Raw genomic sequence first — 27,018 nt, forward strand, 5'->3', positions numbered from 1 at the left:
CACACACACACCCTCCACACACACACACACACACACCCTCCCCACACACACACACACACCCTCCCCACACACACACACAACACCCCCACACACACACACCCCCCACACACACACACACACACACCCTCCCCCCCCACACACACCACACACACACACACCCTCCCCACCCACACACACACACACACACACCCTCCCCCACACACACACACACCCACACACACCCTCCCCCACACACACACACCACACCCCCCCACCCACACACACACACCCCCACACACACACACACACCCCCCCACACACACACACACACACACCCTCCCCACACACACCACACACACACCCTCCCCACACACACACACACACCCCTCCCCCACACACACACACACACACCCTCCCCACACACACACACACCCTCCCCCCCACACACACACACACACACACACCCTCCCCACACACACACACACACACCCTCCCCACACACACACACACACACACACCCTCCCCACACACACACACACACCCTCCCCCCCCACACACACACACACACACACACACACACCCTCCCCCCACACACACACACACACCCTCCCCCCACACACACACACACACACACACACCCTCCCCCCACACACACACACTCACCCTCCACACACACACACACACACACACACACACACCCTCCCCCCCCCACACACACACCCTCCACACACACACACACACCCACCCTCCCCACACACACACACACACACACACCCTCCCCCCACACACACACACCCACCCTCCCCACACACACACACACACCCTCCCCCCCGCACACACCCACCCTCCCCACACACACACACACACCCTCCCCACACACACACACACACACACACACACACCCTCCCCACACACACACACACACCCACCCTCCCCACACACACACACACACACCCTCCCCACACACACACACACACCCTCCCCACACACACACACACACCCTCCCCACACACACACCCTCCCACACACACACACACACACACACACCCTACACACACACACACACACCCTCCACACACACACACACACACACACACACCCTCCACACACACACACACACACACCCTACACACACACACACACACACCCCACACACACACACACACACCCTCCACACACACACACACACACACACACCCTACACACACACACACCCTCCACACACGCACACACACCCCCTACACACACACACACACACACCCTCCACACACACACAAACACACACACACCCTCCCCACACACACACACACACACCCTCCCTCCCCACACACACACACACCCTCCCTCCCCACACACACACACACACCCTCCCCACACACACACACACACACACCCTCCCCACACACACACACCCTCCCCCCACACACACACACACACACACCCTCCACACACACACACACACACCCCCTACACACACACACACACACACACACCCTACACACACACACACACCCCCTACACACACACACACACCCTCCACACACACACACACACACACACACATACACACCCTCCACACACACACACACACCCTACACACACCCTACACACACACACACCCCCTCCACACACACACACACACACACCCTACACACACACACACACCCTACACACACACACACACACCCCCTACACACACACACACACCCTACACACACACCCTCCACACTCACACTGTGATGAAATATTCCATTCATCACTGCCTGTGACTGGTTGGTTTCAGGTTCCCCCTTACCATTGTATTGCCTGTGACTGTGTGTTGGTTTCAGGTTTCCCCTCACCATTGTATTGTATATTGGAATGTATGGAATGTGTTGTGTGTAGGGCTCCGCCCATACCTGGCCTCTATGTAAGCCAGCTCAGTCTGGCCTCATATCCAGTACTGCAGAGCTCCAGACGGAAGATACCTCTCTCCACTGCGTGTTATCTTCTAAGTTAATAAAAGCCTTGTTTTGTTCCGCTAACATCGAGTCTCGGGATTATTGAGGCACATCAATTTTATTAACTTATTTTTCAACACAATGGATCAACTCCTGAAACCCGAATGTTTGGATTTGGATCAGCATGCTCCGGACGCATCAGCACGCTTCGGACACTGGTTTATGTGTATGGAATTCTTCCTGGACAATTCCGCAGCCGTCAAAGACGCTACGGACGCTGCGAGTATGAAACTCGGAATTCTGCGGAATTGGGTAAGCCACCGGGTTTACCCCCTCATCCAAGACGCCGACACGTACCTGGCCACCTGCGACATCTTAAAGGCGCATTACCAGCAGCCTACGAATGAGGTGTATGCTAGGCATCTGCTCGCCACTCGCGCACAGCGACCTGGGGAATCGGTGGAGGAGTTCCTAGGCACCCTGAAAATGCTTGGCAAAGACTGCAAGTGCCGAGATGTAAAAGCCGCAGTGTACACCGACGAGCTTGTTCGCGATGCCTTTATCACAGGCCTCAGCTCCACTTACATCCGGCAAAGACTGCTGGAAAAAACGGGATGGACCTGAAACAGGCTGCAGACACCGCACGATCCCTGGATGTGGCCCAGAGAAACTCGGACGCCTACTCTTCAGCCCGCGCCGTCCACGCTGCCACGTGTGCACCAAGGGCGCCGCCATCTTGGAAGGCATCTTCCCCGCCCGGCAGCCCGACACCGTCGGGGCCCCGCTCTCCCCCCAGAAGCCCTACGACAGCCGCGACGTGTCGGGGACCCAACTGCTACTTCTGCGGGCAGCCAAAGCACACCAGAAACCTGTGCCCGGCGAAAGGCACCACCTGCTTTAAGTGCGGTAAGAAGGGGCACTTCGGGAAGGCGTGCAGAGGGAACCCTGCCGGAAAACCAAACCCGCCACCGCCGCGTGTGCGCCGTGGGAGCGGCCATCTTGGACGCCATCTTGCCCGACCTCGTGGGGTCCGCCATCTTGTGAGCAGACAGCGTGGACGCCATCTTGTCTCGATCAGGGCCCTACAGTGGCATCGGTCACAGTGGACCAGACCAGGCCCCACCCGCTATCCAAATCAATGGTGGACATCGAGGTAAACGGGTGCCGGGTTAAATGTTTAATTGACAGCGGAAGCACGGAGAGTTTTATCCACCCTGAACTGGCACAACAACTCTCCCTAAAGGTGGTCCCTACTCGGGGTACCATCTCTATGGCTGATAAAACCCAGACATCGACCATTCTGGGCTCCTGCACGGTACAATTGTCCGTTAACGGGACTGTATACGATAATTTTAAAGTATTAATCATGAAGAATCTATGCGCGAGCGTGATCTTGGGCCTGGATTTCCAGTGCAACCACCAAAGCATCACGCTCAAGTACGGTGGGTCCCAGCCGCCCCTCACAGTGTGCGGCCTGGCTACCCTGAAGGTAAAGCCGCCTTCGCTATTCGCGAACCTTACCCCTAACTGCCGGCCAATAGCGACCAAAAGCAGGAGGTACAGCTGGGAGGACAGGCGGTTTATCGTGACCGAGGTAGACAGGCTCCTGAAAGAGCGCATTATTGAATGCAGCAATAGCCCGTGGCGCGCCCAAGTGGTGGTGGTAAGGGGTAGCGAGAAGAAACAGATGGTGATCGACTATAGCCAAACGATCAACAGGTACACCCAACTAGACGCCTACCCGCTACCCCGCATATCAGAAATGGTGAACCAAATCGCCCAATACCGGGTGTTCTCCACCATCGACCTCAAGTCAGCGTACCACCAGCTCCCTATCAGACCAGAGGACCGCCCGTACACCGCCTTCGAGGCGAACGGACGCCTCTACCAATTCCTCAGAGTCCCCTTTGGGGTGACGAATGGGGTCTCGGTCTTCCAGAGGGAGATGGATCGCATGGTCGATGACCACCACTTGCAGGCAACCTTCCCCTACCTCGACAACGTCACCATCTGCGGTCACAACCAGCAGGATCACGACTCGAACCCCGAGAGGTTCCTGAAAACCGCACAAAAACTCAACCTCACCTACAACGAGGACAAGTGCGTTTTCAACACCACGCGCCTCTGCATACTAGGCAGCGTGGTGGAGAATGGGGAAATCGGACCAGACCCCGACCGATTGCGCCCCCTACGGGAGCTGCCCCTGCCCAATACTCCCAAAGCCCTGAAAAGGTGCCTGGGGTTATTTTCTTATTATTCCCAATGGGTCCCCAACTACTCCGACAAAGCCCGCCCCCTCTTGAAAGCATCCTCTTTTCCGCTCTCTGCTGAGGCCCACGCCGCCTTCAAAAGCATTAAGCAGGATATTGAGCGGGCCACGCTACAGGCAGTGGACGAGAACACTCCATTTCAAGTGGAAAGTGATGCGTCTGACTTTGCCTTGGCGGCCACCCTCAACCAGGCGGGGCGGCCCGTAGCTTCCTTCTCGAGGACCCTCCAAGGGCCCGAGATCAGACACTCCTCCGTGGAAAAGGAGGCCCAAGCCATCGTGGAGGCAGTGCGCCACTGGCGCCACTACCTAGCCGGCAAACGCTTCACCCTACTTACCGACCAGCGGTCGGTAGCGTTTATGTTCAATAATAAACAGAGGGGGAAGATCAAAAATGATAAGATTCTTAGGTGGCGGATCGAGCTCTCCACCTTCGAGTATGACATCATTTACCGGCCAGGGGCCCTTAACGAATCCCCAGATGCCCTCTCACGAAGGATGTGTGCCAGCGCCACCGGGGATCGGCTACAGACCCTCCACAACGACCTCTGCCACCCAGGGGTCACGCGGCTGTTCCACTTCATAAAGTCCCGCAACTTACCCTACTCGATTGAGGAAGTTCGGTCTCTGACCAGGAACTGCAGCACTTGCGCTGAGTGCAAGCCTCGGTTCTACCACCCTGATAGAGCCCACTTAATCAAAGCTACACGGCCCTTTGAGCGGCTCAGCTTAGATTTCAAGGGCCCCCACCCGTCCGTCGACCGCAATGTTTACTTCCTGAACATTGTGGACGAATACTCCCGGTTCCCATTCGCCCTTCCCCTGCCCAGACATGACCAGCGCCACGGTCATTAAATGCCTCAACAGCCTGTTCTGCCTGTTCGGTATGCCGAGCTACATCCACACGGATAGGGGGGCGTCCTTCATGAGTGAAGAGCTACGCCAGTACATGCTGTCCAGGGGTATCGCCACGAGCCGTACCACCAGCTACAACCCCTGGGGTAACGGTCAAGTGGAGCGAGAGAGCGGGACAGTATGGAAAGCAGTCACTCTAGCTCTAAGGACCAAGGGCCTCCCTATCTCCCGCTGGCAGGAAGTCCTCTCAGATGTGCTCCATTCGATACGGTCGCTATTGTGTACTGCCACTAATGCCACGCCTCATGAACGAATGTTTAGCTTTCCCCGGAAATCCACCTCAGGCATATCCATGCCGTCATGGCTCTCCACCCCAGGTCCAGTATTCGTGCGAAGGCATGTGAGGGGCCATAAGACGGACCCTCTCGTGGAGCCAGTGCACCTACTCCACGCCAACCCCCAATACGCGTATGTCCGGCACACCAACGGAAGGGAGGACACCGTGTCAATAAAAGACGTCGCCCCAGCCGGTAACGACAACAACCACGGCAATAGCAGCAACAACGACCACAGCAACTCTTACCCACCCACTACTCTTTCATCACCCCCGGAAGAACATCGACCAACGGCACCCCCACCAACTACCCCTTCAACAACCCTGGCGGCACCCCCGGCAGAGACCCAGGAGGCCACCGGGGACACCCAGCCGACACCCGCGACACCACAACAGCCACGTCGGTCGCAGAGGACTACCAAACCCCCGAACAGACTAAATCTATAGAAGGGGTGAATGTGATGAAATATTCCATTCATCACTGCCTGTGATTGTGGTTGGTTTCAGGTTTCCCCTCACCATTGTATTGCCTGTGACTGTGGTTGGTTTCAGGTTTCTCCTCACCATTGTATTGTATATTGGAATGTATGGAATGTGTTGTGTGTAGGGCTCTGCCCATACCTGGCCTCTATGTAAGCCAGCTCAGTCTGGCCTCATATCCAGTACTGCAGAGCTCCAGACGGAAGATACCTCTCTCCACTGCGTGTTATCTTCTAAGTTAATAAAAGCCTTGTTTTGTTCCGCTAACATCGAGTCTCGGGATTATTGAGGCACATCACACACACACACCCCCTCCACACACACACCCTCCACACACACACACACATATTCAAGGTTAAAATCATTCACTTACTGTTAATTTGGTTGTTTTTATTCAATTTTGGATCATTTTTAGTACAAGCAGCAATTATCAATGCACTTCATGTTGTGGGTGATGTTCACATTGAAGGATTAACCATTGTTATAAGTGTGCTTATAAGTTATTTGCTGTGGATTCTCAGTATGGCCAGAATACATCCAATTACATTATATCCACTCACGTTTTTTAAAAAAGTGCCTAACAATGCTCAACTCTCCAAAGGCTTGATGCTGTTTCCACCACCCAGTTACTTGCCTGCACTGGAAAAGCATCAACACGCTGCAAGTCGTTTGGGGAGTTAAGCCTGTGGCTGCATCGCCTGCTGTTTTAAGTTGCATGAGGCTTTTGTTTCAAACTAGCATAATTATTCACATTAATACAATTACTTTTCAAATGAGATAAAAGCCTGCTTGCTGAGAAGTTGTCAAGGGATGTGATGAACACTGCTGAAGTCTGAGAGTTGGAATTAAAATGTCATATGTGGAATTATATTGTAAACAGTGGTTAAAAACTGAATCAATACAAGCCAATTCAGCTAGTCTATGAGTAGTTTTACTAATGCAATGTGTTTTATTTTTAATAGTTTATAATGATCTGCTAAAGTGGATTCAATTGTTTTTTTGAGGTGGGGGTGGGGTAAGAGTTGTATCAACTCTGCTAATGTGACCTGAGGTAGGTACTCAGTAGCAGTCATGTTTAAAATTAAGGTGTGCAGCTGTTGAGCAGCTGTTAAGTTCATAGTCAGTGATCCTTAACAATTTCAGGCATGTCTAATTCGGGTTTCTTACTCACCAGTGAATGCAAATGTTTCCTTTGCCTGAGGAACTGTAACTGACATTATTAATAAGACCAACATATTTGCAGCAAAACACTTTCTAGTGCCTTTTTAGATTTTTGGGAAACAAATATATATTTTCATGAAATAAAATGGATTAAAATTAGAATGAACTTGAGTACAGGCCAGTCTGAGGCACTTGAAACAGTAAGTTATGAAGTCATTGATCCTATTACAGAGGCTCTAAATTTATGACACCTGGTGAATCATAGTTTTTCAAGTGTAACAAAAGTAATGCAACTTCACCTTCATGCCCTTCGCCCTTTTTCCACTGACTGTCTATCTCATGGTACATATTAAGGCAGCTGAATAGCAAAGATAGAAAAATTACCGATTCAAATAGAGTAGAACATGGTCATGTGCAGAATTTAACTCTCTTCTGTCCCTACTACCTGCCAGCCCAGTGCAAAGAGCCCCGAGAGTAGTATTAACTGAATATACTGATGTCCCTTAACTTATAGTCAGTACTCCTTAACTTCAGAAAAATCTGAACTCAGAAGCATGCAAATTTTGGATATTTTCAGATATAATTTTATGTAATTTTTGTTTTTTTTAAATTTGAAATTATCTAACAATTAGAGTCATACCTACATTACAACAGAGACTACGCCTCAAAAGTACTTAATTGGCTGTAAAAGGGCTTTGCAAATTCCTGAGGTTGTGAAAGGTGCGATATAAATGCAAGTTCTTTTATCTAATTCCTTGCTTTTGAAGGTGCAATAATGCATTTAAGAAAAATAAAAATCTAAGTATTATAGGATGTTTTTAATCTCATTACCCAAGCTCCCCTCCTCCACTGGCTCAGCGAGTGATACATCAACCAGTGTAATATGGAACCATACAGACCCAGAACACCTGCGCTTCAGCCAGCTAGCTCAATGTGTTGAGTTGGCTGATTTTAGCCATTTGGTGTCATTATTCCATGAGCTAGGGAGGGGAATGTTGGCCAGGTTTCCTGCTCCTGATTTGCTATCCAATGACTCCTCCTGGAAGTGCTTGTGTGTAGATGCCAAGTGAGGATAGGATTGTCCTTCCTATGATTAATGTTTGATTGTCCTACCAGTGATCACTGGGATAAATGTAATGATTTAACACTCTTAGCACAGAGATTCATGCAACAGGACTGTATATCAGGAATTTGAGCATGGATGCCTGATTCATGGCTTGCAGGATTTTCTATCCATTCAAGCCACATCCAAATTCCTGATGTGCACTTATGTCATGCTGAACCTCACTGTCTAGGGTGACAGATGGAAAGTGGCCATTTGGGAGAGGACCAGAATGCTGCCACTTGTGGAATTATGCACTTTCTTCAGGATTGAGGGGTGGGGAGGGAAACTGGAGGAAAAAAATCAAACTGACCTTGTTGTTCATCCTGGAGATGTTTTTACTTTTACTAGGAAAGTCCTTTTATATTATAAATCTTTACTAGTACACTCTAAGATGTTTTCTTGCCACAATAAGAGAACACTTTGACCAAGTCACCCGCCTGGACAAAAGGGGCCAGTGTTGGAAAAATCAGTGAATGTGTGAAATTCTGCCTGAAACTCCAGATTACCTTGCAGCTCTTCTAGGATAATACCCATGGGATAGGTTAACCATGGTTACTTTAATGATGGTCCAAGGCTAGAGATGTGCCAAGTTAGATTTAGAATTGTAGTGCATTACATGTCCAGGTGGTCCAATTTAATGTTTTCTAAATAAACAGGAGCTTGATTAAATACAGTGAATTAATCTCATTAAGAGCATCTTTTCCTGTCAGCTTGTACCATTACAATTAAATGCCTAGCTTTACAGTATTATAAAACGCCTCTTGCATGGAGCTGCAATGCACGATTCAGCACCCATAATAGTAGTGGCAATAGAAGACGTGAACACTAACTGTAAAACAGAGAAAGTTTCAAAAGTTAAAACCACTCGCAACCAATCTTTATTTTCTTTGTAATGGAACATTGACCCAGGAGTTCCTTTTATAAATTTACATCACTTAAATATCTGGCACTGCCCAAGATCTGTTGTCCCTTCTGATGCTCGATTATTTTCTGGTTTGACAGAAGTTGTATTAGTATTGGAAATGGAATAACATTGCATGGTAAGTAGGTGTGGCAATCTTCTTCTTCTTAGGCAGTCCCTCAGAACCGAGGATAACTTGCTTCCACATTAAAAATGAGTTCTCAGGTGACTGATGAGTCCAATGCGGGACCTACAGTCTCTGTCACAGGTGGGGCAGACGGTTGTTGAAGGGGCGGGACGGTGGGGTGCTTGGGTTGACGTGCGCTCCTTCCGCTGTTTGCTCTTGGCTTCCGCTTGCTCCCGGCAAAGAGACTCTAGGTGTTCGGCACCTTCCCGGATGCTTCTCCTCCACTTTGTGCAGTCTTGGGCCAGGGATTCCCATGTGTCGGTGGGGATGTTGCACTTTTTCAAGGTGGTTTTGAGGGTGCCCTTGAAGCAGTTCCTCTGCCCACCTGGAGCTCTCTTGCCGTGTCGGAGCTCCGAGTAGAGCGCTTGTTTTGGGAGTCTCGTATCGGGCATGCGGATGATGTGGCCCCTCCGTCGGAGCTGATCGAGTGTGGTCAAAGCTTCGATGCTGGGGATGTTTGCCTGTGCGAGAACACTGACGTTGGTGTGCCTATCCTGCCAATGGATTTGCACGATCTTGCGGAGGCAGCGTTGGTGGTACCTCTCCAGTGCTTTGAGGTGTCTGCTGTACATGGTCCATGTCTCTGAGGCATATAGGAGGGCGGGTATCACTACTGCTCTGTAGACCATGAGCTTAGTGCCAGGTATGGCAATAGATTCAGTGCAATAACCTGGTCAACAGAAAATGTTTCCATAACATGTTACAAGCTAAATGGTATAATTTTTAAAAGGGATGCAAGAACAGAGAGACCTGGGGGTGTTTGTGCACAAATCTTTGAAGGTGGCAGGACAGGTTAACAAAGCAGTTAATAAAGTATATGGGATCCTGGGCATTATAAATAGAGACGTAGGGCGCGATCTTGCCAGCCCCGGGAGGCGGGTATGGAGGCGGGACTGCCAGGAAAATGGCAGAATCTGGGGGTGGGTGCACAACCCGCCCCCAACCCGCTTCCGTGCCATCGGGTAGCCGTCCCGCGCCGGGTCCTGTCTCCTTGGAGGTGGGAAGGGATTACAGCCACTTAACTGCCTGTTAACAGGCAGTTAAGAGGATTATCCCCATTTTGCCCACACAGGTGCGGGCTTCCCGGAGGCTCTGAACCCCGCCAGGGTCACCGAGACGAGTAGTGAGTCTGTGGGGTCCAACAGTGTGCTGTGAACGTAAGTGATGGGTGCAAGTGGAGAGATGAGTATCTGAGGTAAGTGCAAAGTGTTAGAAAAAGTGTACTTACCTTTGTTTCTTCCTGCAGGCTTCAGTCGGTGGGTACGCGGAGAGTCTCGCACCTCCGCGGTAGAGATGACAGATGGCCGTAGCATTCTCCAATGCAACAGCTATCTCATTTCTGCAAAAGAAAGAGATTTGATGAGGTCTTGAATTCAAGACCTCATCAAACTACAGAGAATGTCACTGCTTGACAGCTTCACAGAGCTGTCAAACGATGACAATTCATCTGTCTCAAATTTTTAACAGATGAAACGTCATACGTTGACGTTCTCTGTAACCGGCTTTCCCTTAATTGGCCTGCTAAACCCGCTGGGCAGACTTAACAAGGTCAATCAAGGGAAATTAGCATGGGTTGGCCACAAATTGATGGAGGCGGGACATCGACCCGCCAAGCAGCAGTCCCGCTTCCAACGCACCTCCATTGGCAAAATCACCCCCGTAGAGTATAAAAGCCAGTAATTTATTCTAAACGTTTATAAAACACTAGTTCGGCCCCAGCTGCAGTATTGTGTCCAATTCTGTGCACCACACTTTAGGAAGGATGTGAAGGCTTTGGAGAGGGTACAGAAGAGATTTACTAGAATGGTTCCAGGGATGAGGGATTACAATTACGTGGATAGACTGGAGAAGCTGGGGTTGTTCTTCTTAGAGTAGAGAAGGCTAAGAGGAGATTTGATAGAGGTGTTTAAAATCATGAAGGGGAGTAAATAAAGAGAAACTGTTTGCAGTAGCAGAAGGGTCGATAACCAAAGGGCACAGATTTAAGGTGATTGGCAAAAGAACCAAAGGCGACATGAGGAAAATATTTTTCGCAACGAAAGGTTAGGATTTGGAATGCACTGCCTGATAGGGCGGTGGATAGATTCAATAGTAGCCTTCAAAAGGGAATTGGATAAATACTTGAAGGAGAAAAAAATTGCAGGGATATGAGGAAAGAGTGGGGGAGTGGGACTAACTGGATTGCTCTTCAAAACAGCAGGCGCAGACTCGATGGGCCGAAATACCTCCTCCTGTGCTGTAATGTTCCATGATTCTCTGAATCTAATAATCTATATAATTTTACTGCTCTGTCAATTTTCTTTCTTTTGTACTTTCCCTTGTCTGTCCTTTCTCTGTACCTTCCCCTTATTGTTTCATGTATTGGTTGACTAAAAAAGGATCTGCTGCCCATCTAGGCTGGAAACGAACCATCCACAGTCAAGGGGTCACCACCTTCCCTTGTCCTAGCTGCAAACGTGACATAGATCTTGGAGAGCGTGGCATTAGTGGTCTGTTCCGAAACTTCACCTTGGAAACGATCGTAGAAAGATACAGACAAGCCGCTAGAGCAGCTGTGGCAATTATGTGCAATCTCTGCAAGCCCCCACCCCAGGAGGCCACAAAGAGCTGCATGGACTGTAAGGCAAGCTACTGCAATGAGTGCTTCAAACTGCATCACCCCTGGGGTACTCCAAAGGCCCAGCATGAGTACGTAGGACCAACCACCAACTTCCGACCTAAGGTACAGAGCTTCTCTTATTGCCATTTTTATAAAACATATTCCAGATAGGCATTCCCAGAAATGCATTTATTTCATCAGACTTTTTTTTCCAAGGGACAATATCCTGATAAAATAAGTGTGGAGGACACTTCGCATTTCTTGGCAAAGATATGATGACAAGATGTAAATATTGAGTCCCATCACTCATCCCTCTCCTCAAACACACACAGAAAAAATGACCAAAGACTTTTTCATGAAGACAGTGCTTTATTAATAATTAATTTTGATGCGAACCCAATAGCACAGAGAGCAAAACCAAAGGATGACACTGAATTAGTAGTACTGCAGTATCTGGCATGTCTAATATATAAATCATTTAGCTTCAAGTCAAAATGTACCTGTATGAATCATACACATCTGAATGATGTAGATCGCATCCCAGTATGTTATAGATATTTTGTATTTATTAATTACAAATGGAAATATATTTTTCTAGTTAAGCTGAAGAGAGGAGCCATTTGAGTAAGTTGCACAGCTGAATTCATTTTCTTGCTTATTCATTCTGACTCAAACGCATAGATCAATCTTAAGGTTAGTATTTCCCCTAAGGACAGTAATGTGGTGCAATAGATCAAAGTAACCTAAATACTTAGAGGAAATTGACTTCAAATATACAAGTGTTTGTTTTATGTTGCTATAATTCTATCACCAGGTTTTGTTAAACTAGCTACCTTAACTCCCTAAATTTGAAAGTCCTGATTTGACAGTACAATCATTAATTTTTCATAATCATGAGGCTAGGTTGAGTGATTCACAATATTTAGTCTCCAGCTTCTTCTTTCCTTAAAAGGGTGTGATCTCTAAATAGAGTGACAGAGCCGCAATCTGTCAATCTTATAAATATAACACAAGTTATGGCATGATTATCATATCTGCTGATGAATAAGTGACAGATGTTGCAGTCGTTTTACCCACACGTGTATAACAGCTGCACATCATTCCCTTAAGATTGTGAGCATCTCTCAAGGAATAGCTGAAAATATGATAGAAACAAAAAAAAAGAGATGCACCAATTGTAAATATCCGATATATCCGAAACTGAGTGTTCCTCAGGGGCAAGGGCCAAGGAAATTGACCCTCAAATGTCAACCCAAAACCCTAAACTGGTCAAGAACAACTCTAAAAAATCATGTGCATTGAGAAGGTCCTGTGATACAAGTTGCATATCCGATCTTTGGTCTTTTGAAATAGAAATCCAGTGCCAGTAACTGTGTGACAGAGAGGGAGGGGAAAAGAAGGAGTAAATGAAGCATGAGAGAGGAAATAGGCAATGAGAGACAAGGAGAAGAAATGACTGCAAGTGCAAAGAAGAGAATCATTTCAATAATTTGGGCGAGCTGCCAACTCTTGTCGCTTCTCCAGAGACAACACGCCCATTTCAAGAGGATGAATTTCGGGTCGCCTGCCTCGCCAGCAGTGCCCCTCAGGTCAGGCCTGGGGAGGGCAAGGTGTAGGACAATGGGAGCTAGCAATCACAGGCCGACAATGGCCCCCGGGAGTGCTGTGGAACCAGGAAGAGCACTCCTGCTCCTTCTGGCGCCATATTAAACAGTTAAATGTACTTGGCCGTAGCGGCCGCAGAAGATTCCTCAGTGGAGCAGGCCTGGAGCAGTGGCCAATTCAGCAGAGTGGTTCTAAAGCAGGTATTGGGCCCCTCATAAGGAACTTAATGCCCATTTTAGTTGGCTGCAAGGAATGCCTGAAAAATCAGCTGACCAATATTGGATCAGATGATTTCCGGCGTCTTGGGGTGCAGGACATTTCCCCAAAATGGAATACTTTTTGCACCCATTTTCAGCCTGGAAAATACGCGCAATAAAGACCAATTTCTCCCCCTATGTGTTTCATTTGGTCACGCTGGAAAATGGTGGCGGGCAGGAAATGCCATTGACAAACTGAATAGTATTGATACAGCACTTTGGAAAGTTCCCAATTACAAGGGTTATTTCACTCTTCTGTAAGTATGGTAAGAATACAGAAATTGACTAAAATTTATGCAGGTGTTGACTGACTGGATTGTGCAGTATGAATTGTACTACTGATTTTTGAATGACAATAGTTTTAATGTCTTTCTTTTGTGCCTCCTTCCCCCCACTACCCTGCTTCCTGACCCAACTGCCATCAGATTCTGATGTGTCCTGAGCATGAAATGGAAAAAGTTACCATGTACTGCGAAGTATGCAGAAGGCCCGTGTGCCACCTGTGTAAGCTCGGTGGGTCACACGCCAACCACAAAGTAACCTCTATGAGCAGTGCTTACAAAGTCCTTAAGGTAAGATATATTGATAGTGACTGCTTACATTTTCCAGAAGTGCTTATTATGTTCTCAAGTATCAGGGCATAAAAATAATCCAATATCCCCCCCCTACTTCTTGTACACAATTGGATCTTAAATGCTTAATAACTTTAATGTATCAGTGACTTTCTTGTTTCCTGGCCTCACCACTTATCTATTTACTCTTTTATATATATTTGGTTTCTCTAATTCTCATAATTGTTGGTTGCCCTCTGTATGTGTAAACTGAGATATTGAGGACATGTTGACAGCTGGTGCTGTTTGAATGGTGTTCTCTGATTTCACCCAGTGACATGCTTTGTTGTTATGCCAACAGGAGAAGCTGTCGAAGAGTATCGGTTACCTCATCAGCAAAGAGGACCAAGTGAAAACTCAGATCTTCCAACTGGAACACATGATTGAGCAGACAGAGGTAGGAGTTGGCTGGAATGACAGTTACTTGCAGCCTATTGTTAAGTTACGCTACAATGTGATGTAATTTAAGAACAAGGAGGATATTTTGTTCTGGGGATTTATGCTAGTGAGAAAGTAAATGTGACCAAAAGGGGTAACAGACTTTTCTCCTGTTATTACATGTTATATCGTGTTTTTGCTCACAGCCCAAAATGGGTGTGAGGAAAGAAAATAAAAAAAGCCAAAAAATGCTTCTTAAGAGCTACTTGCAATTTTCTTGCGTGGCTGGTACCCATAGTGCTGTGCCCCAGCATGGGTAAACTTAGGGGGAGAGGAAAGACAATTGGAATGAAGGTTGGGACAGGGATGAGCAGTTGTATCATAATCTCAATGCTAATAACAAAGAATATGAACAACAATAACTTGTATTTATATAGGAAGGTCCACTTTCTCTTGGTCCTTTAGAGCCCCAAGTTTGATTGCTCTTTGTTTTCCATTCCCTTGGTTATCCATCTTAGAAATTAGGTGATAGAAGATGACTGGTACCCATGGAGCTGTGACCAACATGGGTAAGCTTAAAGGGATAGGGAATAAAATTGGAGAAAGGGAATAGACAACTATATTTTCCCTTCAAATATGTTATCAGCAAACTAGATACTTAGCAAATTCTTTATTAAACCATAAATGCTATATTTGTCCTACTTGCAATCTGTACTGACTCTCGTACAGTGTAGTATCAACAAATCAAGTCCAAAGGAATCAGAGAAATGCTTTGATATAGCGAGACTCCCAATTTAACACGATTTCTGCTCCAGGACCAGTCCTGCTTTCCTGAATTCTCCAGTGCAAGTGTCCTACTCTCTGGTCTAAGGCTGCTACACATGCTCTGTGTTCCTAAACCAGGCTTGACTCCACAGAATATTCGGGGTGAAACCAAGAGTCAAGATAACCAACATGGTTATTCCTCGGCTGCTGAATCCATCTGGTTGAAAGTCTGTTGTCAACGCTGCTCCATCATTGGTAGATAAATTCTAAATGTACCATTGAGAAGTAACGCTGAGAACAGGCTTCCTACACTGGTGGACTTGTCAAATTCAAATAAACCAATTTGTGGTTGACTCCCAATCTTGGGATAAACATAAAATTAAATAGAAATTACAACACGGAATCAGGCCATTTGGCCCAACGAGTCCATGTTGGTGTTTATCCTCCATATGAACAGTAGTCCCCTGTTCCTGCTCTGTTCCCATTTCCCTTTATTCCCTTCTCCTTCGACCACCTATCTAATCCATTCTTGAATGTAGACATGGGAGTTGATCTTTACTTTCGGGAGGGAATGTGGCCTAGCCAGTAGCCAACTCATCTGGGAGCGGTAGCCGGGAGGCTCAGCCAATTTTAACGGCCAGGCCTAGTTAGCTTGTCGCTGCTGACTTCCCAACAAAAGTGGGCTGGAGGTCGGCGGGAAGCAGCTGCCCGGCAATTAAAATCGGGCAGCATAGAGGCCACCACCGGACATCCAGAGGAATGGTCCATGGCATAAGATAAGTGCATCAGAGGGCTTAAGGAAGGGAATCATGGTCATTGGGTGAGGGGGGTGGGGTAGGGTTTCCTGGAGCAGGGGAGGCCTAAGGAAACCTGTAACAAATTTAAACAATGTACACTTACCTGAGCCTCTTGTGGCCCTGGATCCAGATCCCAACAGCTTTGGCCTGGAGGAGAAGCCACCACTGCTCTGCTCTCGGGAATAAATAGCGGTTGGGCCTGATGATGTCATTGGAACCCAATCTGCATATTTAAAGAAGGGCTTTACCCGCTGCAGGCAAGTGTCACTGCCTCCTGCAATTTACAATTGCAATTGGTCAGATTGGGGCGGGAACAAAGTGGGTTAGTCCCCCACTTCCGCCAGGCGGTTGGAATTAAAATTAACCTCATGTTCTCTGCATCAATCACTAAATCTGGTAATGCATTCCACAGCATCACAGCCCCCTGTGTAAAAAAAGTTTCTTCTGCTCTATGTCCTAAATCTGCATCTAAATCTAAACCTACAGTTAATCTTGTATCTATGTCCCCTCCTTCTAGACCTTCTCTATTACCTGAACATCCTTCCTATAGTCTGGAGCTCAAAAATCCAACTGTGGCCTTATTAACATTTTTATCTAGGTTCAGCATTACATTTTGACCATTCCGAGTATTAGCTGGGAATACAGTACAATAATGTGTGGAAGCCTGCAGGAGCAGGAGGAAAGAGCAAGGAGAGTAGGAGATAAGTTTTGGAGATTCCAGGAAAGTGGAACTGTGGCTTGATATATCTAATTCATTTTGTATTACAGGTAGACTATCCTTTATCCGAAAACCTTGGTACCAGCTGTGTTTCGGTTTTCGGAATTTTTCGGATTTCAGAAGGTTTTCATCTCCATATCTGACAACAAACACTGTTGCTTAGCAACAGCTTGTAAACACTCGGGCCCTGCCTTGGAAGCATCTCTGAAGCTGTTGCTAAGCTACAGAGACTCTTTCCACAGCCTGACTGTTTAAAAAAATGCTTGGGGAAGAAAAAAAGTGCTAGGGGAAGAAAAAAAACCTAACAAAATGGCTGCTGATTTCTGCCATTAGATCGAGGTTTCCGGCTCCCCCTGCTCTGTATCTGAATTCCTTGACTTAGCGGGGGTCTGGGGCTCGACTGCCGCCGCCAGTTGTGGGAAAGCCGGATATCGGCTGACTCCTACACTAAGCTGGTCCGCAAATCAGGTCGGGGGTGGTGGGGGGGGAAGAAAAGACTATCGGACGGGCCGCTGCAGCTATCGGACAGGCCGCTGTATTGTTGCGTTCACTCTCCCGGTACCTCCTTCACACTGCCCGGCTCGGCCTGCAATCTCCTACCCAGGAGGGAACTCTGTGACCCTCTGCCCTGCTCACAGGGAAAGGCAGAGCTCCCGGACCACTCCTGTCATGTTTGGCGCCACTCGGGTCATGTCGTGCGCACGACTTACGCTCCACGAAAAAACTTTCGGTTTTTAGAGGTTTTCGGTTTTTGGAAGTGCAGATAAAGGATAGTCTACCTGTAAATAGATGCAGGTGAATACTGCTGAATGGAGTTACAAAATCTAGGGATTTAGTTCGTTTTGTAAAATTTAAAATAGCAGGTTTCACAGAGACATTAATGATTAATTTTGTATTAATTAGATACAGGTAAATGCTGTTGACTAGAGCCACAAAATTAATTAGATAATTTGAGGTTTCATTTTGATATATATCAAACTAAAATGAAATACTAGGTAGCAGAGCGATACCAAACTTTGATATACAGTATTGAGATATTCAGCGTATTAAGACTCCACTGTAGTTCATTTATACATTTATTACTGAGATTTAGTTATTTTTGTAAAATTTAAAATAGCAAGTTTCACATTAATGACTGAACAGCTATGTTACACATAGATAAAATGGCCCAGAAATTCGGGTCGGGGGCTTCCGCGGGTGCAAGCTCCCGACCTGCACTTACCTTGCGCGCCGGCCGTTGAGCTGCTGGCCCGCGTGGAATTGCAATCCTGGGCCTCCTCCAACTGCCAGCGTGCAGTGCTTGCATATCCCAGGGGCGCAGTTAGTTCGATGCAGTTAGTTAGAGAGCCAATGGTAGCAGGGAATGCTTCATTCATACGTTTGACAGGAAGACCTGTCAAATTTATAAATACTATAAGCCCCAAAACATCACTAAATCTTCAAATAAATGTTTTAAAAACTCACATTTTTAAAATAAACTATAACTTACATGAAATAACTATTTTAAACAATATTTTAAATTTTTGAAAAAAATAATTTTATTTTCTAACGGGACTAAAAATAAACTTACTTTTCTTTAAAGTATTTAAAAATAATAAACCTGTGGAAAAAATGTTTTAATTTTAATTAATTCACCACTTACCTTGTAAAAAGCAGGCCTTGCGACTGCTTTTTATATGTGTAACTTCTGGAGACTTACCTTCCCGGGAAAACCTGCAAAAAAAAACCATAAGTTCGATGCGCACGCGCAGCCTCTCCTGCGCACGCATTCGACCTCTGAACCCCTTCTTTCAGGGGAACGGAAGTGCCAGTTTCCCACGCATGCGCAGTGCATGCAGAAAACCGGCACTTCCATTGGGCTTACGGGTGAGTACCCCGTGCGTACTCATCCGCGGAGACCCGAATTTCTGGGCCAATTAGCAGAATATCAGTTTTAATTTTGATAGGTTAATAACACGTCAGTTTGTCATATATTTAAATGATGCTTGGGGAATTTAAGACTAAAAATGTTAATTAAACATGTTGAATAAAGCTTCATGTATTTACAAAAACACCCTTTCCAACAACAGTGAATAAAGTTGCATTTATTTTTTAAATTTATTCAACAACACTAAACTGATTGTGGAAATGGTATATCTGGCTTCTAACGCTCAGACCCAGATAGAAGGGTGAATTTATTAAATGTGTGGTGTACACAATATTTCTGGTTAGGCATTATTATTTCCTACCCATTCTGAATGTTTATCCAAAGTTTTATAAAATTGCTTCCAGGATAATCACGAGTATTTATGGAATGTGAAGGGGATAAATGGATCTGTTGTGCAATGTGGTCTTTTTCCTTGCCAAATGGAAAGTAAGGATAGGCCTGCTCACAGGCCAGGGTCGGGAAGTGGGGACGGAGAAATCCGATCAGACACGAGCTTTCTTGTTCGATTTAGTAATATAATGCAGGCCCTGTTGGAAAGTGGCATTACTGTTTATAAGCTGCTCACAGGCTTAGGGTTTACGTGAATTAGCTGTACTGCTCATTATATCCTGATAGACTAGCGACTCTGGGTAGTAGCGATCTTTCCTAAGATTTTGTCCTGACTCTCTCCAGTTCAATTTGTGCACACCTACAGCTGGATCACCAACAGCTTCGGGATTGCTAACAAGTTAGCAGCTTATTAGCTGCTTAAGAGCTGTAAAACCAACATAAATGTGTTCTGATTGGTCAATTTTCAGCTGTTCATATTCACCAGTACATTTGCGTTTAACAATTTAAAATAAGCCAAAATAGCTGCCATTTTGATTATTGAGCATTAAACTTGAGAAAAATAAGTAAGAGTATTTTTATCTTGCTATAACAAAATATCCCCAAAGATAAATTTGAACCTCTATTTGGTGCAAACATTCTTCAAGAGGCAGGTGTTATCTGAAGTATTAGGAAGAAGAGGATGATCTATGGAAGGATGCCAGGCAGGACAATATGTATGAGACATTGGTGCCAATTTTCATAATCGGCCGACATTGGGCGGGTGTTGGGCAGTCAGACTCCCGTGCCAGTTTGATGGTTGTGCCTCATTTGCACCTGATTAATGAGTTGCAAGTGCTAATCGAATGGGGTGGGGGCGGGGGGGGAAACAAGGGGTGCGAGAAATCCAGTGGTTCCTCTCTGGATCTGAGGCGGAGGTAACTGTTAAAAGGGGGAAGAGGCAAATCGAGCAGCGAGAAGCTGGTAGCGGGTTGGAAGATTTTTCTGAAGGCAGGAAGAACATTCAGGCTCCTCATTGGCTCACAAAAATCATCCTGAAAATGTACCTAGGCTGTTTCCAGAGTGGCTTGTAGCAGTCCCTTTGAGGCCGCTGTGTGCCTAGTACCAATGGGCAGAATATGTGCGGTGCACACTTCGCCCATTGGAACCTAAAAATTGCATCGGGGTCCTCTGTATGTCATAGAAAATCGATTGACACTTCTCTGAACCAGGCGTGCCCCTGGTTGCCCATTTTCAGGACCATTCAAAATGGCGGTGGACGGATCGAGAGTGGGAACAGTGGGGTAAATTCAATGCTGCAATTTTTGGAGTGCTAGTAATCCGATCTCAGATGGCAGAGGCAATGAAGATTTCTCCATGCTTGGTGCCCATCTGCAAGAGGTGAATGCTCCTCGCTTTGGCAGATGATTAATGCATGCTGAGGCCTCAACTCTGATGTTGGATGCTTCTTCAGAAGAACTCCCCGTATAGTATGTCACGTTCTCAGTGGCAAGGCGTGAAAGAAGACATGCCAGGGTGATCAAGAGTCAGCGCACTCTGATTGGCTGCACCCAGCAAGATGCCACCAATCATATCTGCAGGTTCTGGCACACCTACCTGGCAACAACCGTGGGGAACTGTCTTCACAGGGCTTGGGTCATCAGAGTCAGGTGCAGAGTTGTGCTGCAAGGATACCTGCAGCTATGATGAGGCAAAGGATTGGCACAGCCAGTGATCATGCCAGTCAGCTGCAGCCTCAAGCCTACCTCCCCCCAACATGCAGCACTGTGGACCGATGGGGATGGCGCTGTGGAGTAGCAAAAAGGGTCACCCTCCTCACCAGCACTTCCTGCAGCATCACCTTCAATTCAGCATCCATCAAACAGAGAGCGCTGGGCCACCCCATCGCCAAGAGAACTCATGCCTGTATATTGGCGTTCTTTTCCTGCCTGTCACCTCCTTTTTCGCTCTTCCCTTCAGCCATGGCAAAGACAGCAAGGAGTTGAAGTGCCTTTTGAGCTTTTCCAAAGGCTGGAAGAATTGATGTCCTCCTATTGTGCCACTTCCCTTTAATAAGTTGTGTGTTTTTTACATTTACTTTCAACACTTTTGTTTATTTAGTTATAAAAATATTGGCGATGGAAAACTGACTTTGACTGGGCGGGGCGGTTGGAGATGGGAGGTGGTGATGAAACTGCCAGGAATAGGTCCAACCAGAGAAGGCAACCCTACTCCTGGATGTTTCTTCTTGCGGGGGAGACCAGAGCTAGGGCCATAAATGTAAGATAGTCATTAATAAATCCAATAGGGAATTCAGGAGAAACATCTTTACCCAGAGAGTGGTTAGATCAGGGGTGGGCAAAATATGGCCCGCGGGTCGTATCCGGCCCGCCAGCTCATTCTATCTGGCCCGCTGGAGCTCGAGCTGCGCATTCGTCTGAGTCTTGCAAGGGGGGGGCCCCCGAGGAGAGCTCGCTCAGGGTTACTGCGGCCTGGGAGTAGTCTGTGACCCGGAACCGGGGCAATGAAAAAAAAATTAAAGCTGCCGGGACTGCTGCTACACGTCTGCTGCAGATCTGCTTCCCTTTTGTCTCTCGGAGCTGGCCTAACGGCTGTCTGTGGCTCTCTCCCGCTCTGGCTCCGTGAATCATTTTTTAAAAACCCGCCAAATCCGCCGCTCATCGTTGGCTGCTGGGGGCGCTGCTGCGCGTCCGCACTGGAAGCTTCTCCTCCGTTGAGTCATGGCTGCTCATAGAAACATAGAAACATAGAAGATAGGAGCAGGAGTAGGCCATTCGGCCCCTCGAGCCTGCTCCGCCATTCAATGAGATCATGGCTGATCATCCAAATTCAGTATCCTGTTCCTGCCTTCTCTCCATATCCCTTGATCCCGTTAGCCTTAAGAAATATATCCAACTCCTTCTTGAATATATTTCTTCTTCTTAGGCAGTCCCTCGGAACTGAGGATGACTTGCTTCCACGTTAAGAATGAGCTCTCAGGTGGCTGATGAGTCCAATGCGGGACCTACAGTCTCTGTCACAGGTGGGGCAGACAGTGGCTGAAGGGGCGGGTGGGTGGGGTGCTTGGGTTGATGTGAGCTCCTTGTGCTGCTTGCGCTTGGCTCCCGCCCGCTCCCAGCGAAGAGACTCTAGGTGTTCGGCAACTTCCCGGATGCTTCTCCTCCACTTTGTGCGGTCTTGGGCCAGGGATTCCCATGTGTCGGTGGGGATGTTGCACTTTTTCAAGGAGGCTTTGAGGGTGTCCTTGAAGCGTTTCCTCTGCCCACCTGGTGCTCTCCTGCCGTGCCGGAGCTCTGAGTAGAATATATTTAATGAATTGGCCTCTACTGCCTTCTTTGGTAGAGAATTCCACAGGTTCACCACTCTCTGGGTGAAGAAATTCCTCCTCATCTCTGTCCTAAATGGCTTACCCCTTATCCTTAGACTGTGACCCCTGGTCTGGAATCCCCAACCATCGGGAACATCCTTCCTGCATCTAGTCTGTCTAGTCCTGTTAGAATTTTATATGTTTCGATGAGATCCCCTCTCATTCTTCTAAACTCCAGCGAGTACAAGCCCAATCGACCCAATCTCTCCTCATACGTCATTCCTGCCATCCCAGGTATCAGCCTGGTGAATCTTCGCTGCACTCCTTCCATGGCAAGGACATCCTTCCTCAGATAAGGCGACCAAAACTGCACACAATACTCCAGATGTGGTCTCACCAAGGCCCTGTACAACTGCAGCAAGACATCCTTGTTCCTGTACTCAAACCCTCTCGCTACGAAGGCCAACATACCATTTGCCGCCGTAACCGCCTGCTGCACCTGTATGCTAACTTTCAGCGACTGGTGCACAAGGACGCCCAGGTCTCGTTGCACTTCCCCTTCTCCCAATCTATTGCCATTCAGATAATAATCTGCCTTCCTGTTTTTGACACCAAAGTGGATAACCTCGCATTTATCCATGTTACATTGCATCTGCCATGCTTCTGCCCAATCACCCAACCTGTCCAAATCATACTGGAGTTTCTCGGTATCCTCCTCACAGCACACACTTCCACCCAGCTTTGTGTCGTCTGCAAACTTGGAGATATTACATCTAGTTCCCTCGTCCAGATCATTAATATATATTGTGAATAGCTGGGGGCCGAGGACCGATCCCTGCGGTACCCCACTAGTCACTGCCTGCCACTCGGAAAAAGAGCCGTTTATTCCAACTCTTTGCTTTCTGTCTGCCAACCAGTTCTCTATCCAAGTCAATACCTTGCCCCCAATCCCATGTGCCTTAATTTTACACACTAATCTCTTATGCGGGACCTTATCGAAAGCCTTTTGAAAATCCAAATACACCACATCCACTGGTTCTCCCTTATCTATTTTACCAGTTACATCCTCAAAAAATTCCAGTAGATTAGTCAAGCACGATTTACCTTTTGTAAAGCCATGTTGACTTTGTCCGATCCGGTCACTTTTTTCCAAGTGCTCTGCTATTACATCCTTTATAATGGACTCTAGCATTTTCCCCACTACCGATGTCAGGCTGTAATTCCCCGTTTTCTCTCTACCACCCTTTTTGAACAGTGGGGTAACATTAGCTACCCGCCAATCCATGGGTACTGTTCCAGAGTCTATCGAATATCGGCGGGGGAGCCGGCGAGCGGCCTGCGCGGGAGCCGGTGAGCGGCTGGGTGTGACCTTGCGATTGGTGTGAGACCGCGCACCTTAGGGGGAACATTGGTGTGCGGCACTCAACAGCTCACCAAAACCTGTAACGTGGCCCTCCAGCCCAAATAATTACCCAGCCCTGGGTTAGAATGTGGAACTCGCTACCACAAGGAGTAGTTGAGGCAAGTAACATAGATGCATTTAAGGGGAAGCTAGTTAAACACATGGAGAAAGGAATAAAAGGATATGTTGATGGGGTGAGATGAAGGGTGGGAGGAGGCTTGTGTGGAGCATAAACACCGACATGGACCAGTTGGGCCGAATGGTCTATTTTTGCGCTGTCAATACTATGTAATACTATGGAATAATTGGTATCTCTTTAAATTTTAGCTACGTTCAATTTTGCATTCTCACCACTATTGTGCTCCCTGCCCCTGCCCAAATTTGCAGCTGGGTCTGTGAATGATTATGCAAATGAATGACCCACAACATTTGAGTGCTCTTTGCAACTTACTAGTCTGCTACAAACTTTCACCTGCACAGAACAACCTGTGTGCTCTTTCAGGGATTGACCTGGACATTTTTACGCCAACTTTGTAAATGAGAGAGTTTAAAAAGTGTTGTGTATGTACCTTTTAAGGGAATAACTGGACTCAGACTGCAGTACCGGCAGTGACCACCCCTGTATAAAAGGCCCTAGCAGGCTTCTGTAGTTTCAGTTTCCAGGTTGTCTCCATTCAGTAAAGACTTGTTATAATCAACTCCTGCAGTCCGTGTCTCAATTATACACGGACATAATACTGGCGACGAGTAAGAAACGAACTTACCTGCAACTCGGCAGCACCTCAGACGACGTTATTGAAGGTCGAAGCCAGAAGAAAGAAAAGAAAAAAAATAATAATCCAAAGAAACTCGAGAAACGGGCATCGACCATGGGCAACCGCCCTCCAAATCATCGAATTGAAAAGTGCAGGAGAGACTGTCGAGAGCCAGGCTTGGTTCTCCAGTCTGTGATTTCCCAGCTAATCGGGCTGGTGGCAGGTAGTGCACTGATCCTTCCTGGGCTGCGGCAGGCTAGAGCTTGATCGGGTGGCTCTGCAACGGGGCCGGGCAGCGAGTCGGGAAGCAAAGAGAGAGAGAGGGTGGAGCACACAGGGCGCGGCCGGTGCTTCGAAGCCGGGCAGCGTTCGGACCTAAGAAGAGGGAGGGAAGTGTCCCAGAGGGTCCGCTCCACGACGGGAACGGTTCTTCAATTAACGGAGCAAATATTGAAGCGCGATAGAAAAATTAAAATACCGCGGAGAGCGGCGTTGGCAGCAGCGATCGGGGAGGCGCGAAGACCATTGGGCGTCGCCATTACAGGATAGTAAAATAAATATAATCGCCAGCAGCGGCAGCGGCGGGAAAGCGCGGGAGGCGCCATCTTAACTCGGCGGGGAAGAAGGAAAAGCGCGGGCGGCGCCATTTTGATCCATCGGGGACGAAGGCAAAGCGCGGGAGGCGCCATCTTAGATTTTCAAGATGCCAAAGACTGGCGATATTACTGCGTTCGATAATGCAATAGAAGACTGGACCACGTATGTGGAAAGAGTCGAGGTATATTGCGAGGCAAACGAAATAGCCGATGAGAAAAAGGCATCGGTATTGCTAAATTTAATGGGCGCAAGAACGTACGGCCTATTGCGGGACCTGATTACTCCAGCCAAACCGAAGGCGAAGAGTTTTAACAAAATTGTTGCTATCCTACAGGAACACCTAAATCCTACACCGCTGCTGATAGCAGAAAGATTTAAATTCCACAGGAGAAATCAGCATAAAAATGAGAGCAATGCTGATTACCTTACGGGACTACACAAGCTATCAAAGCACTGCCAGTTCGGAGCAGGACTGGCAGATACCTTACGGGACAAATTTGTCTGTGGACTCCTGAGTGAAGGAACCCAGAAGAGGTTACTCTCAGAGAAAGAGCTGACGCTAGATAAGGCTTTCAGCGTGGCAGTATCGTACGAAGCAGCAGCAAGGGGAGCTGCGGAAATACAACAAAAGCCACAGGAATACGGCACCCACGAAATGACACGGGGATTTGCAAAATGTTATCGCTGCGGCAGAACAAACCATGACCAGAAGGACTGCTGGTCCAAGGACAAAATATGCAGGCAATGCAGAAAGATGGGACACATTGCACGAGTTTGCAGGTCTGGGAAGAAGACCAACAACAACAAAAAGGCTACTAAGGAACCGTACAGGAAAGTACAAAAGATGACGGACAGTAGTTCCGAAGACCAGATGAGCGATAGTGAATCTGGGAACAAGAGACTAAGCTGTCTCAAACTTCACAACGTAATCGCAAAAGAGGATCACCGAGCCATTTGGGTCACCCTCACGATAGCAGGGTCCCAAGTCAAAATGGAATTGGATACAGGATCAGCTCTAACCGTCATGAATTGACGAGACTACGAGCGGCTATTCTCACACATACCCTTGAGAGAGACATCCATTGCCTTGAGGACGTATACGGGGCAAAAAGTATACCCCAGAGGAAAAATAAGGGTACCTGTCGAATACAACGGCAAGAAAATACCGAAAGGGCAGCACGGTGGCATAGTGGTTAGCACTGTTGCCTCACAGCGCCAGGGACCCGGGTTCGGATCCGGCCTCGGGTGACTGTCTGTGTGGAGTTTGCACATTCTCCCCATGTTTGCGTGGGTTTCCTCCGGGTGCTCCGGTTTCCTCCCATAGTCCAAAGATGTGCGGGTTAGGTTGATTGGCCATGATAAATTGACCATTAGTGTTAGGGGGATTAAAATACGTGGGGTTACGGGGCTAGGGTGGGCTATGTGTCGGTGCAGGCTCGATGGGCCGAAATGGCCTCTATCTGCACTGTGGGGTTTCTGTGATTCTGTGATTGTGTGAAAATACGGAAATTGTATCTCTACATTCTGCAAGATGGTGGACCACCGGTATTGGGACGTGAATGGATCAGAAAGATAAGTTTAGACTGGCACTCCATTCAGGCACTGACGGTGGCTGGTAAAAAGGATGACGACGTCACTCCTGGACGATTGTCAACAATCTTAGCTGACGCCAAAGAGGTATTTCAACAAGAACTGGGCAGTCTTAAAGGCGTAACCGCCTCGATAAAAATAGAGGAGAATGCAATTCCCAAGTTTTTCAAAG

The 27,018-nt window shown here is 47.5% G+C and overlaps 1 protein-coding gene across 2 annotated transcripts in view; it reads left to right on the forward strand.

Annotated features, from left to right (window-relative positions):
• trim36 (tripartite motif containing 36) overlaps window positions 1-27,018 on the forward strand; it is a 162,069-nt gene that overhangs the window by 26,907 nt on the left and 108,144 nt on the right. For both annotated transcript variants that reach the window (XM_085987079.1, XM_085987080.1), the window contains exons 4-6: window positions 11,608-11,933; window positions 14,098-14,244; window positions 14,585-14,680. In XM_085987079.1, the coding sequence (XP_085843205.1) occupies window positions 11,608-11,933; window positions 14,098-14,244; window positions 14,585-14,680 (569 nt within the window). The remainder of the gene's footprint in view (window positions 1-11,607; window positions 11,934-14,097; window positions 14,245-14,584; window positions 14,681-27,018) is intronic.

The sequence above is a fragment of the Somniosus microcephalus genome, chromosome 1, assembly GCF_052327205.1.
Source record: "Somniosus microcephalus isolate GS21.2 chromosome 1, FLI_Smic_1.0, whole genome shotgun sequence".
Classification (NCBI taxonomy): Eukaryota; Metazoa; Chordata; class Chondrichthyes; order Squaliformes; family Somniosidae; genus Somniosus; species Somniosus microcephalus.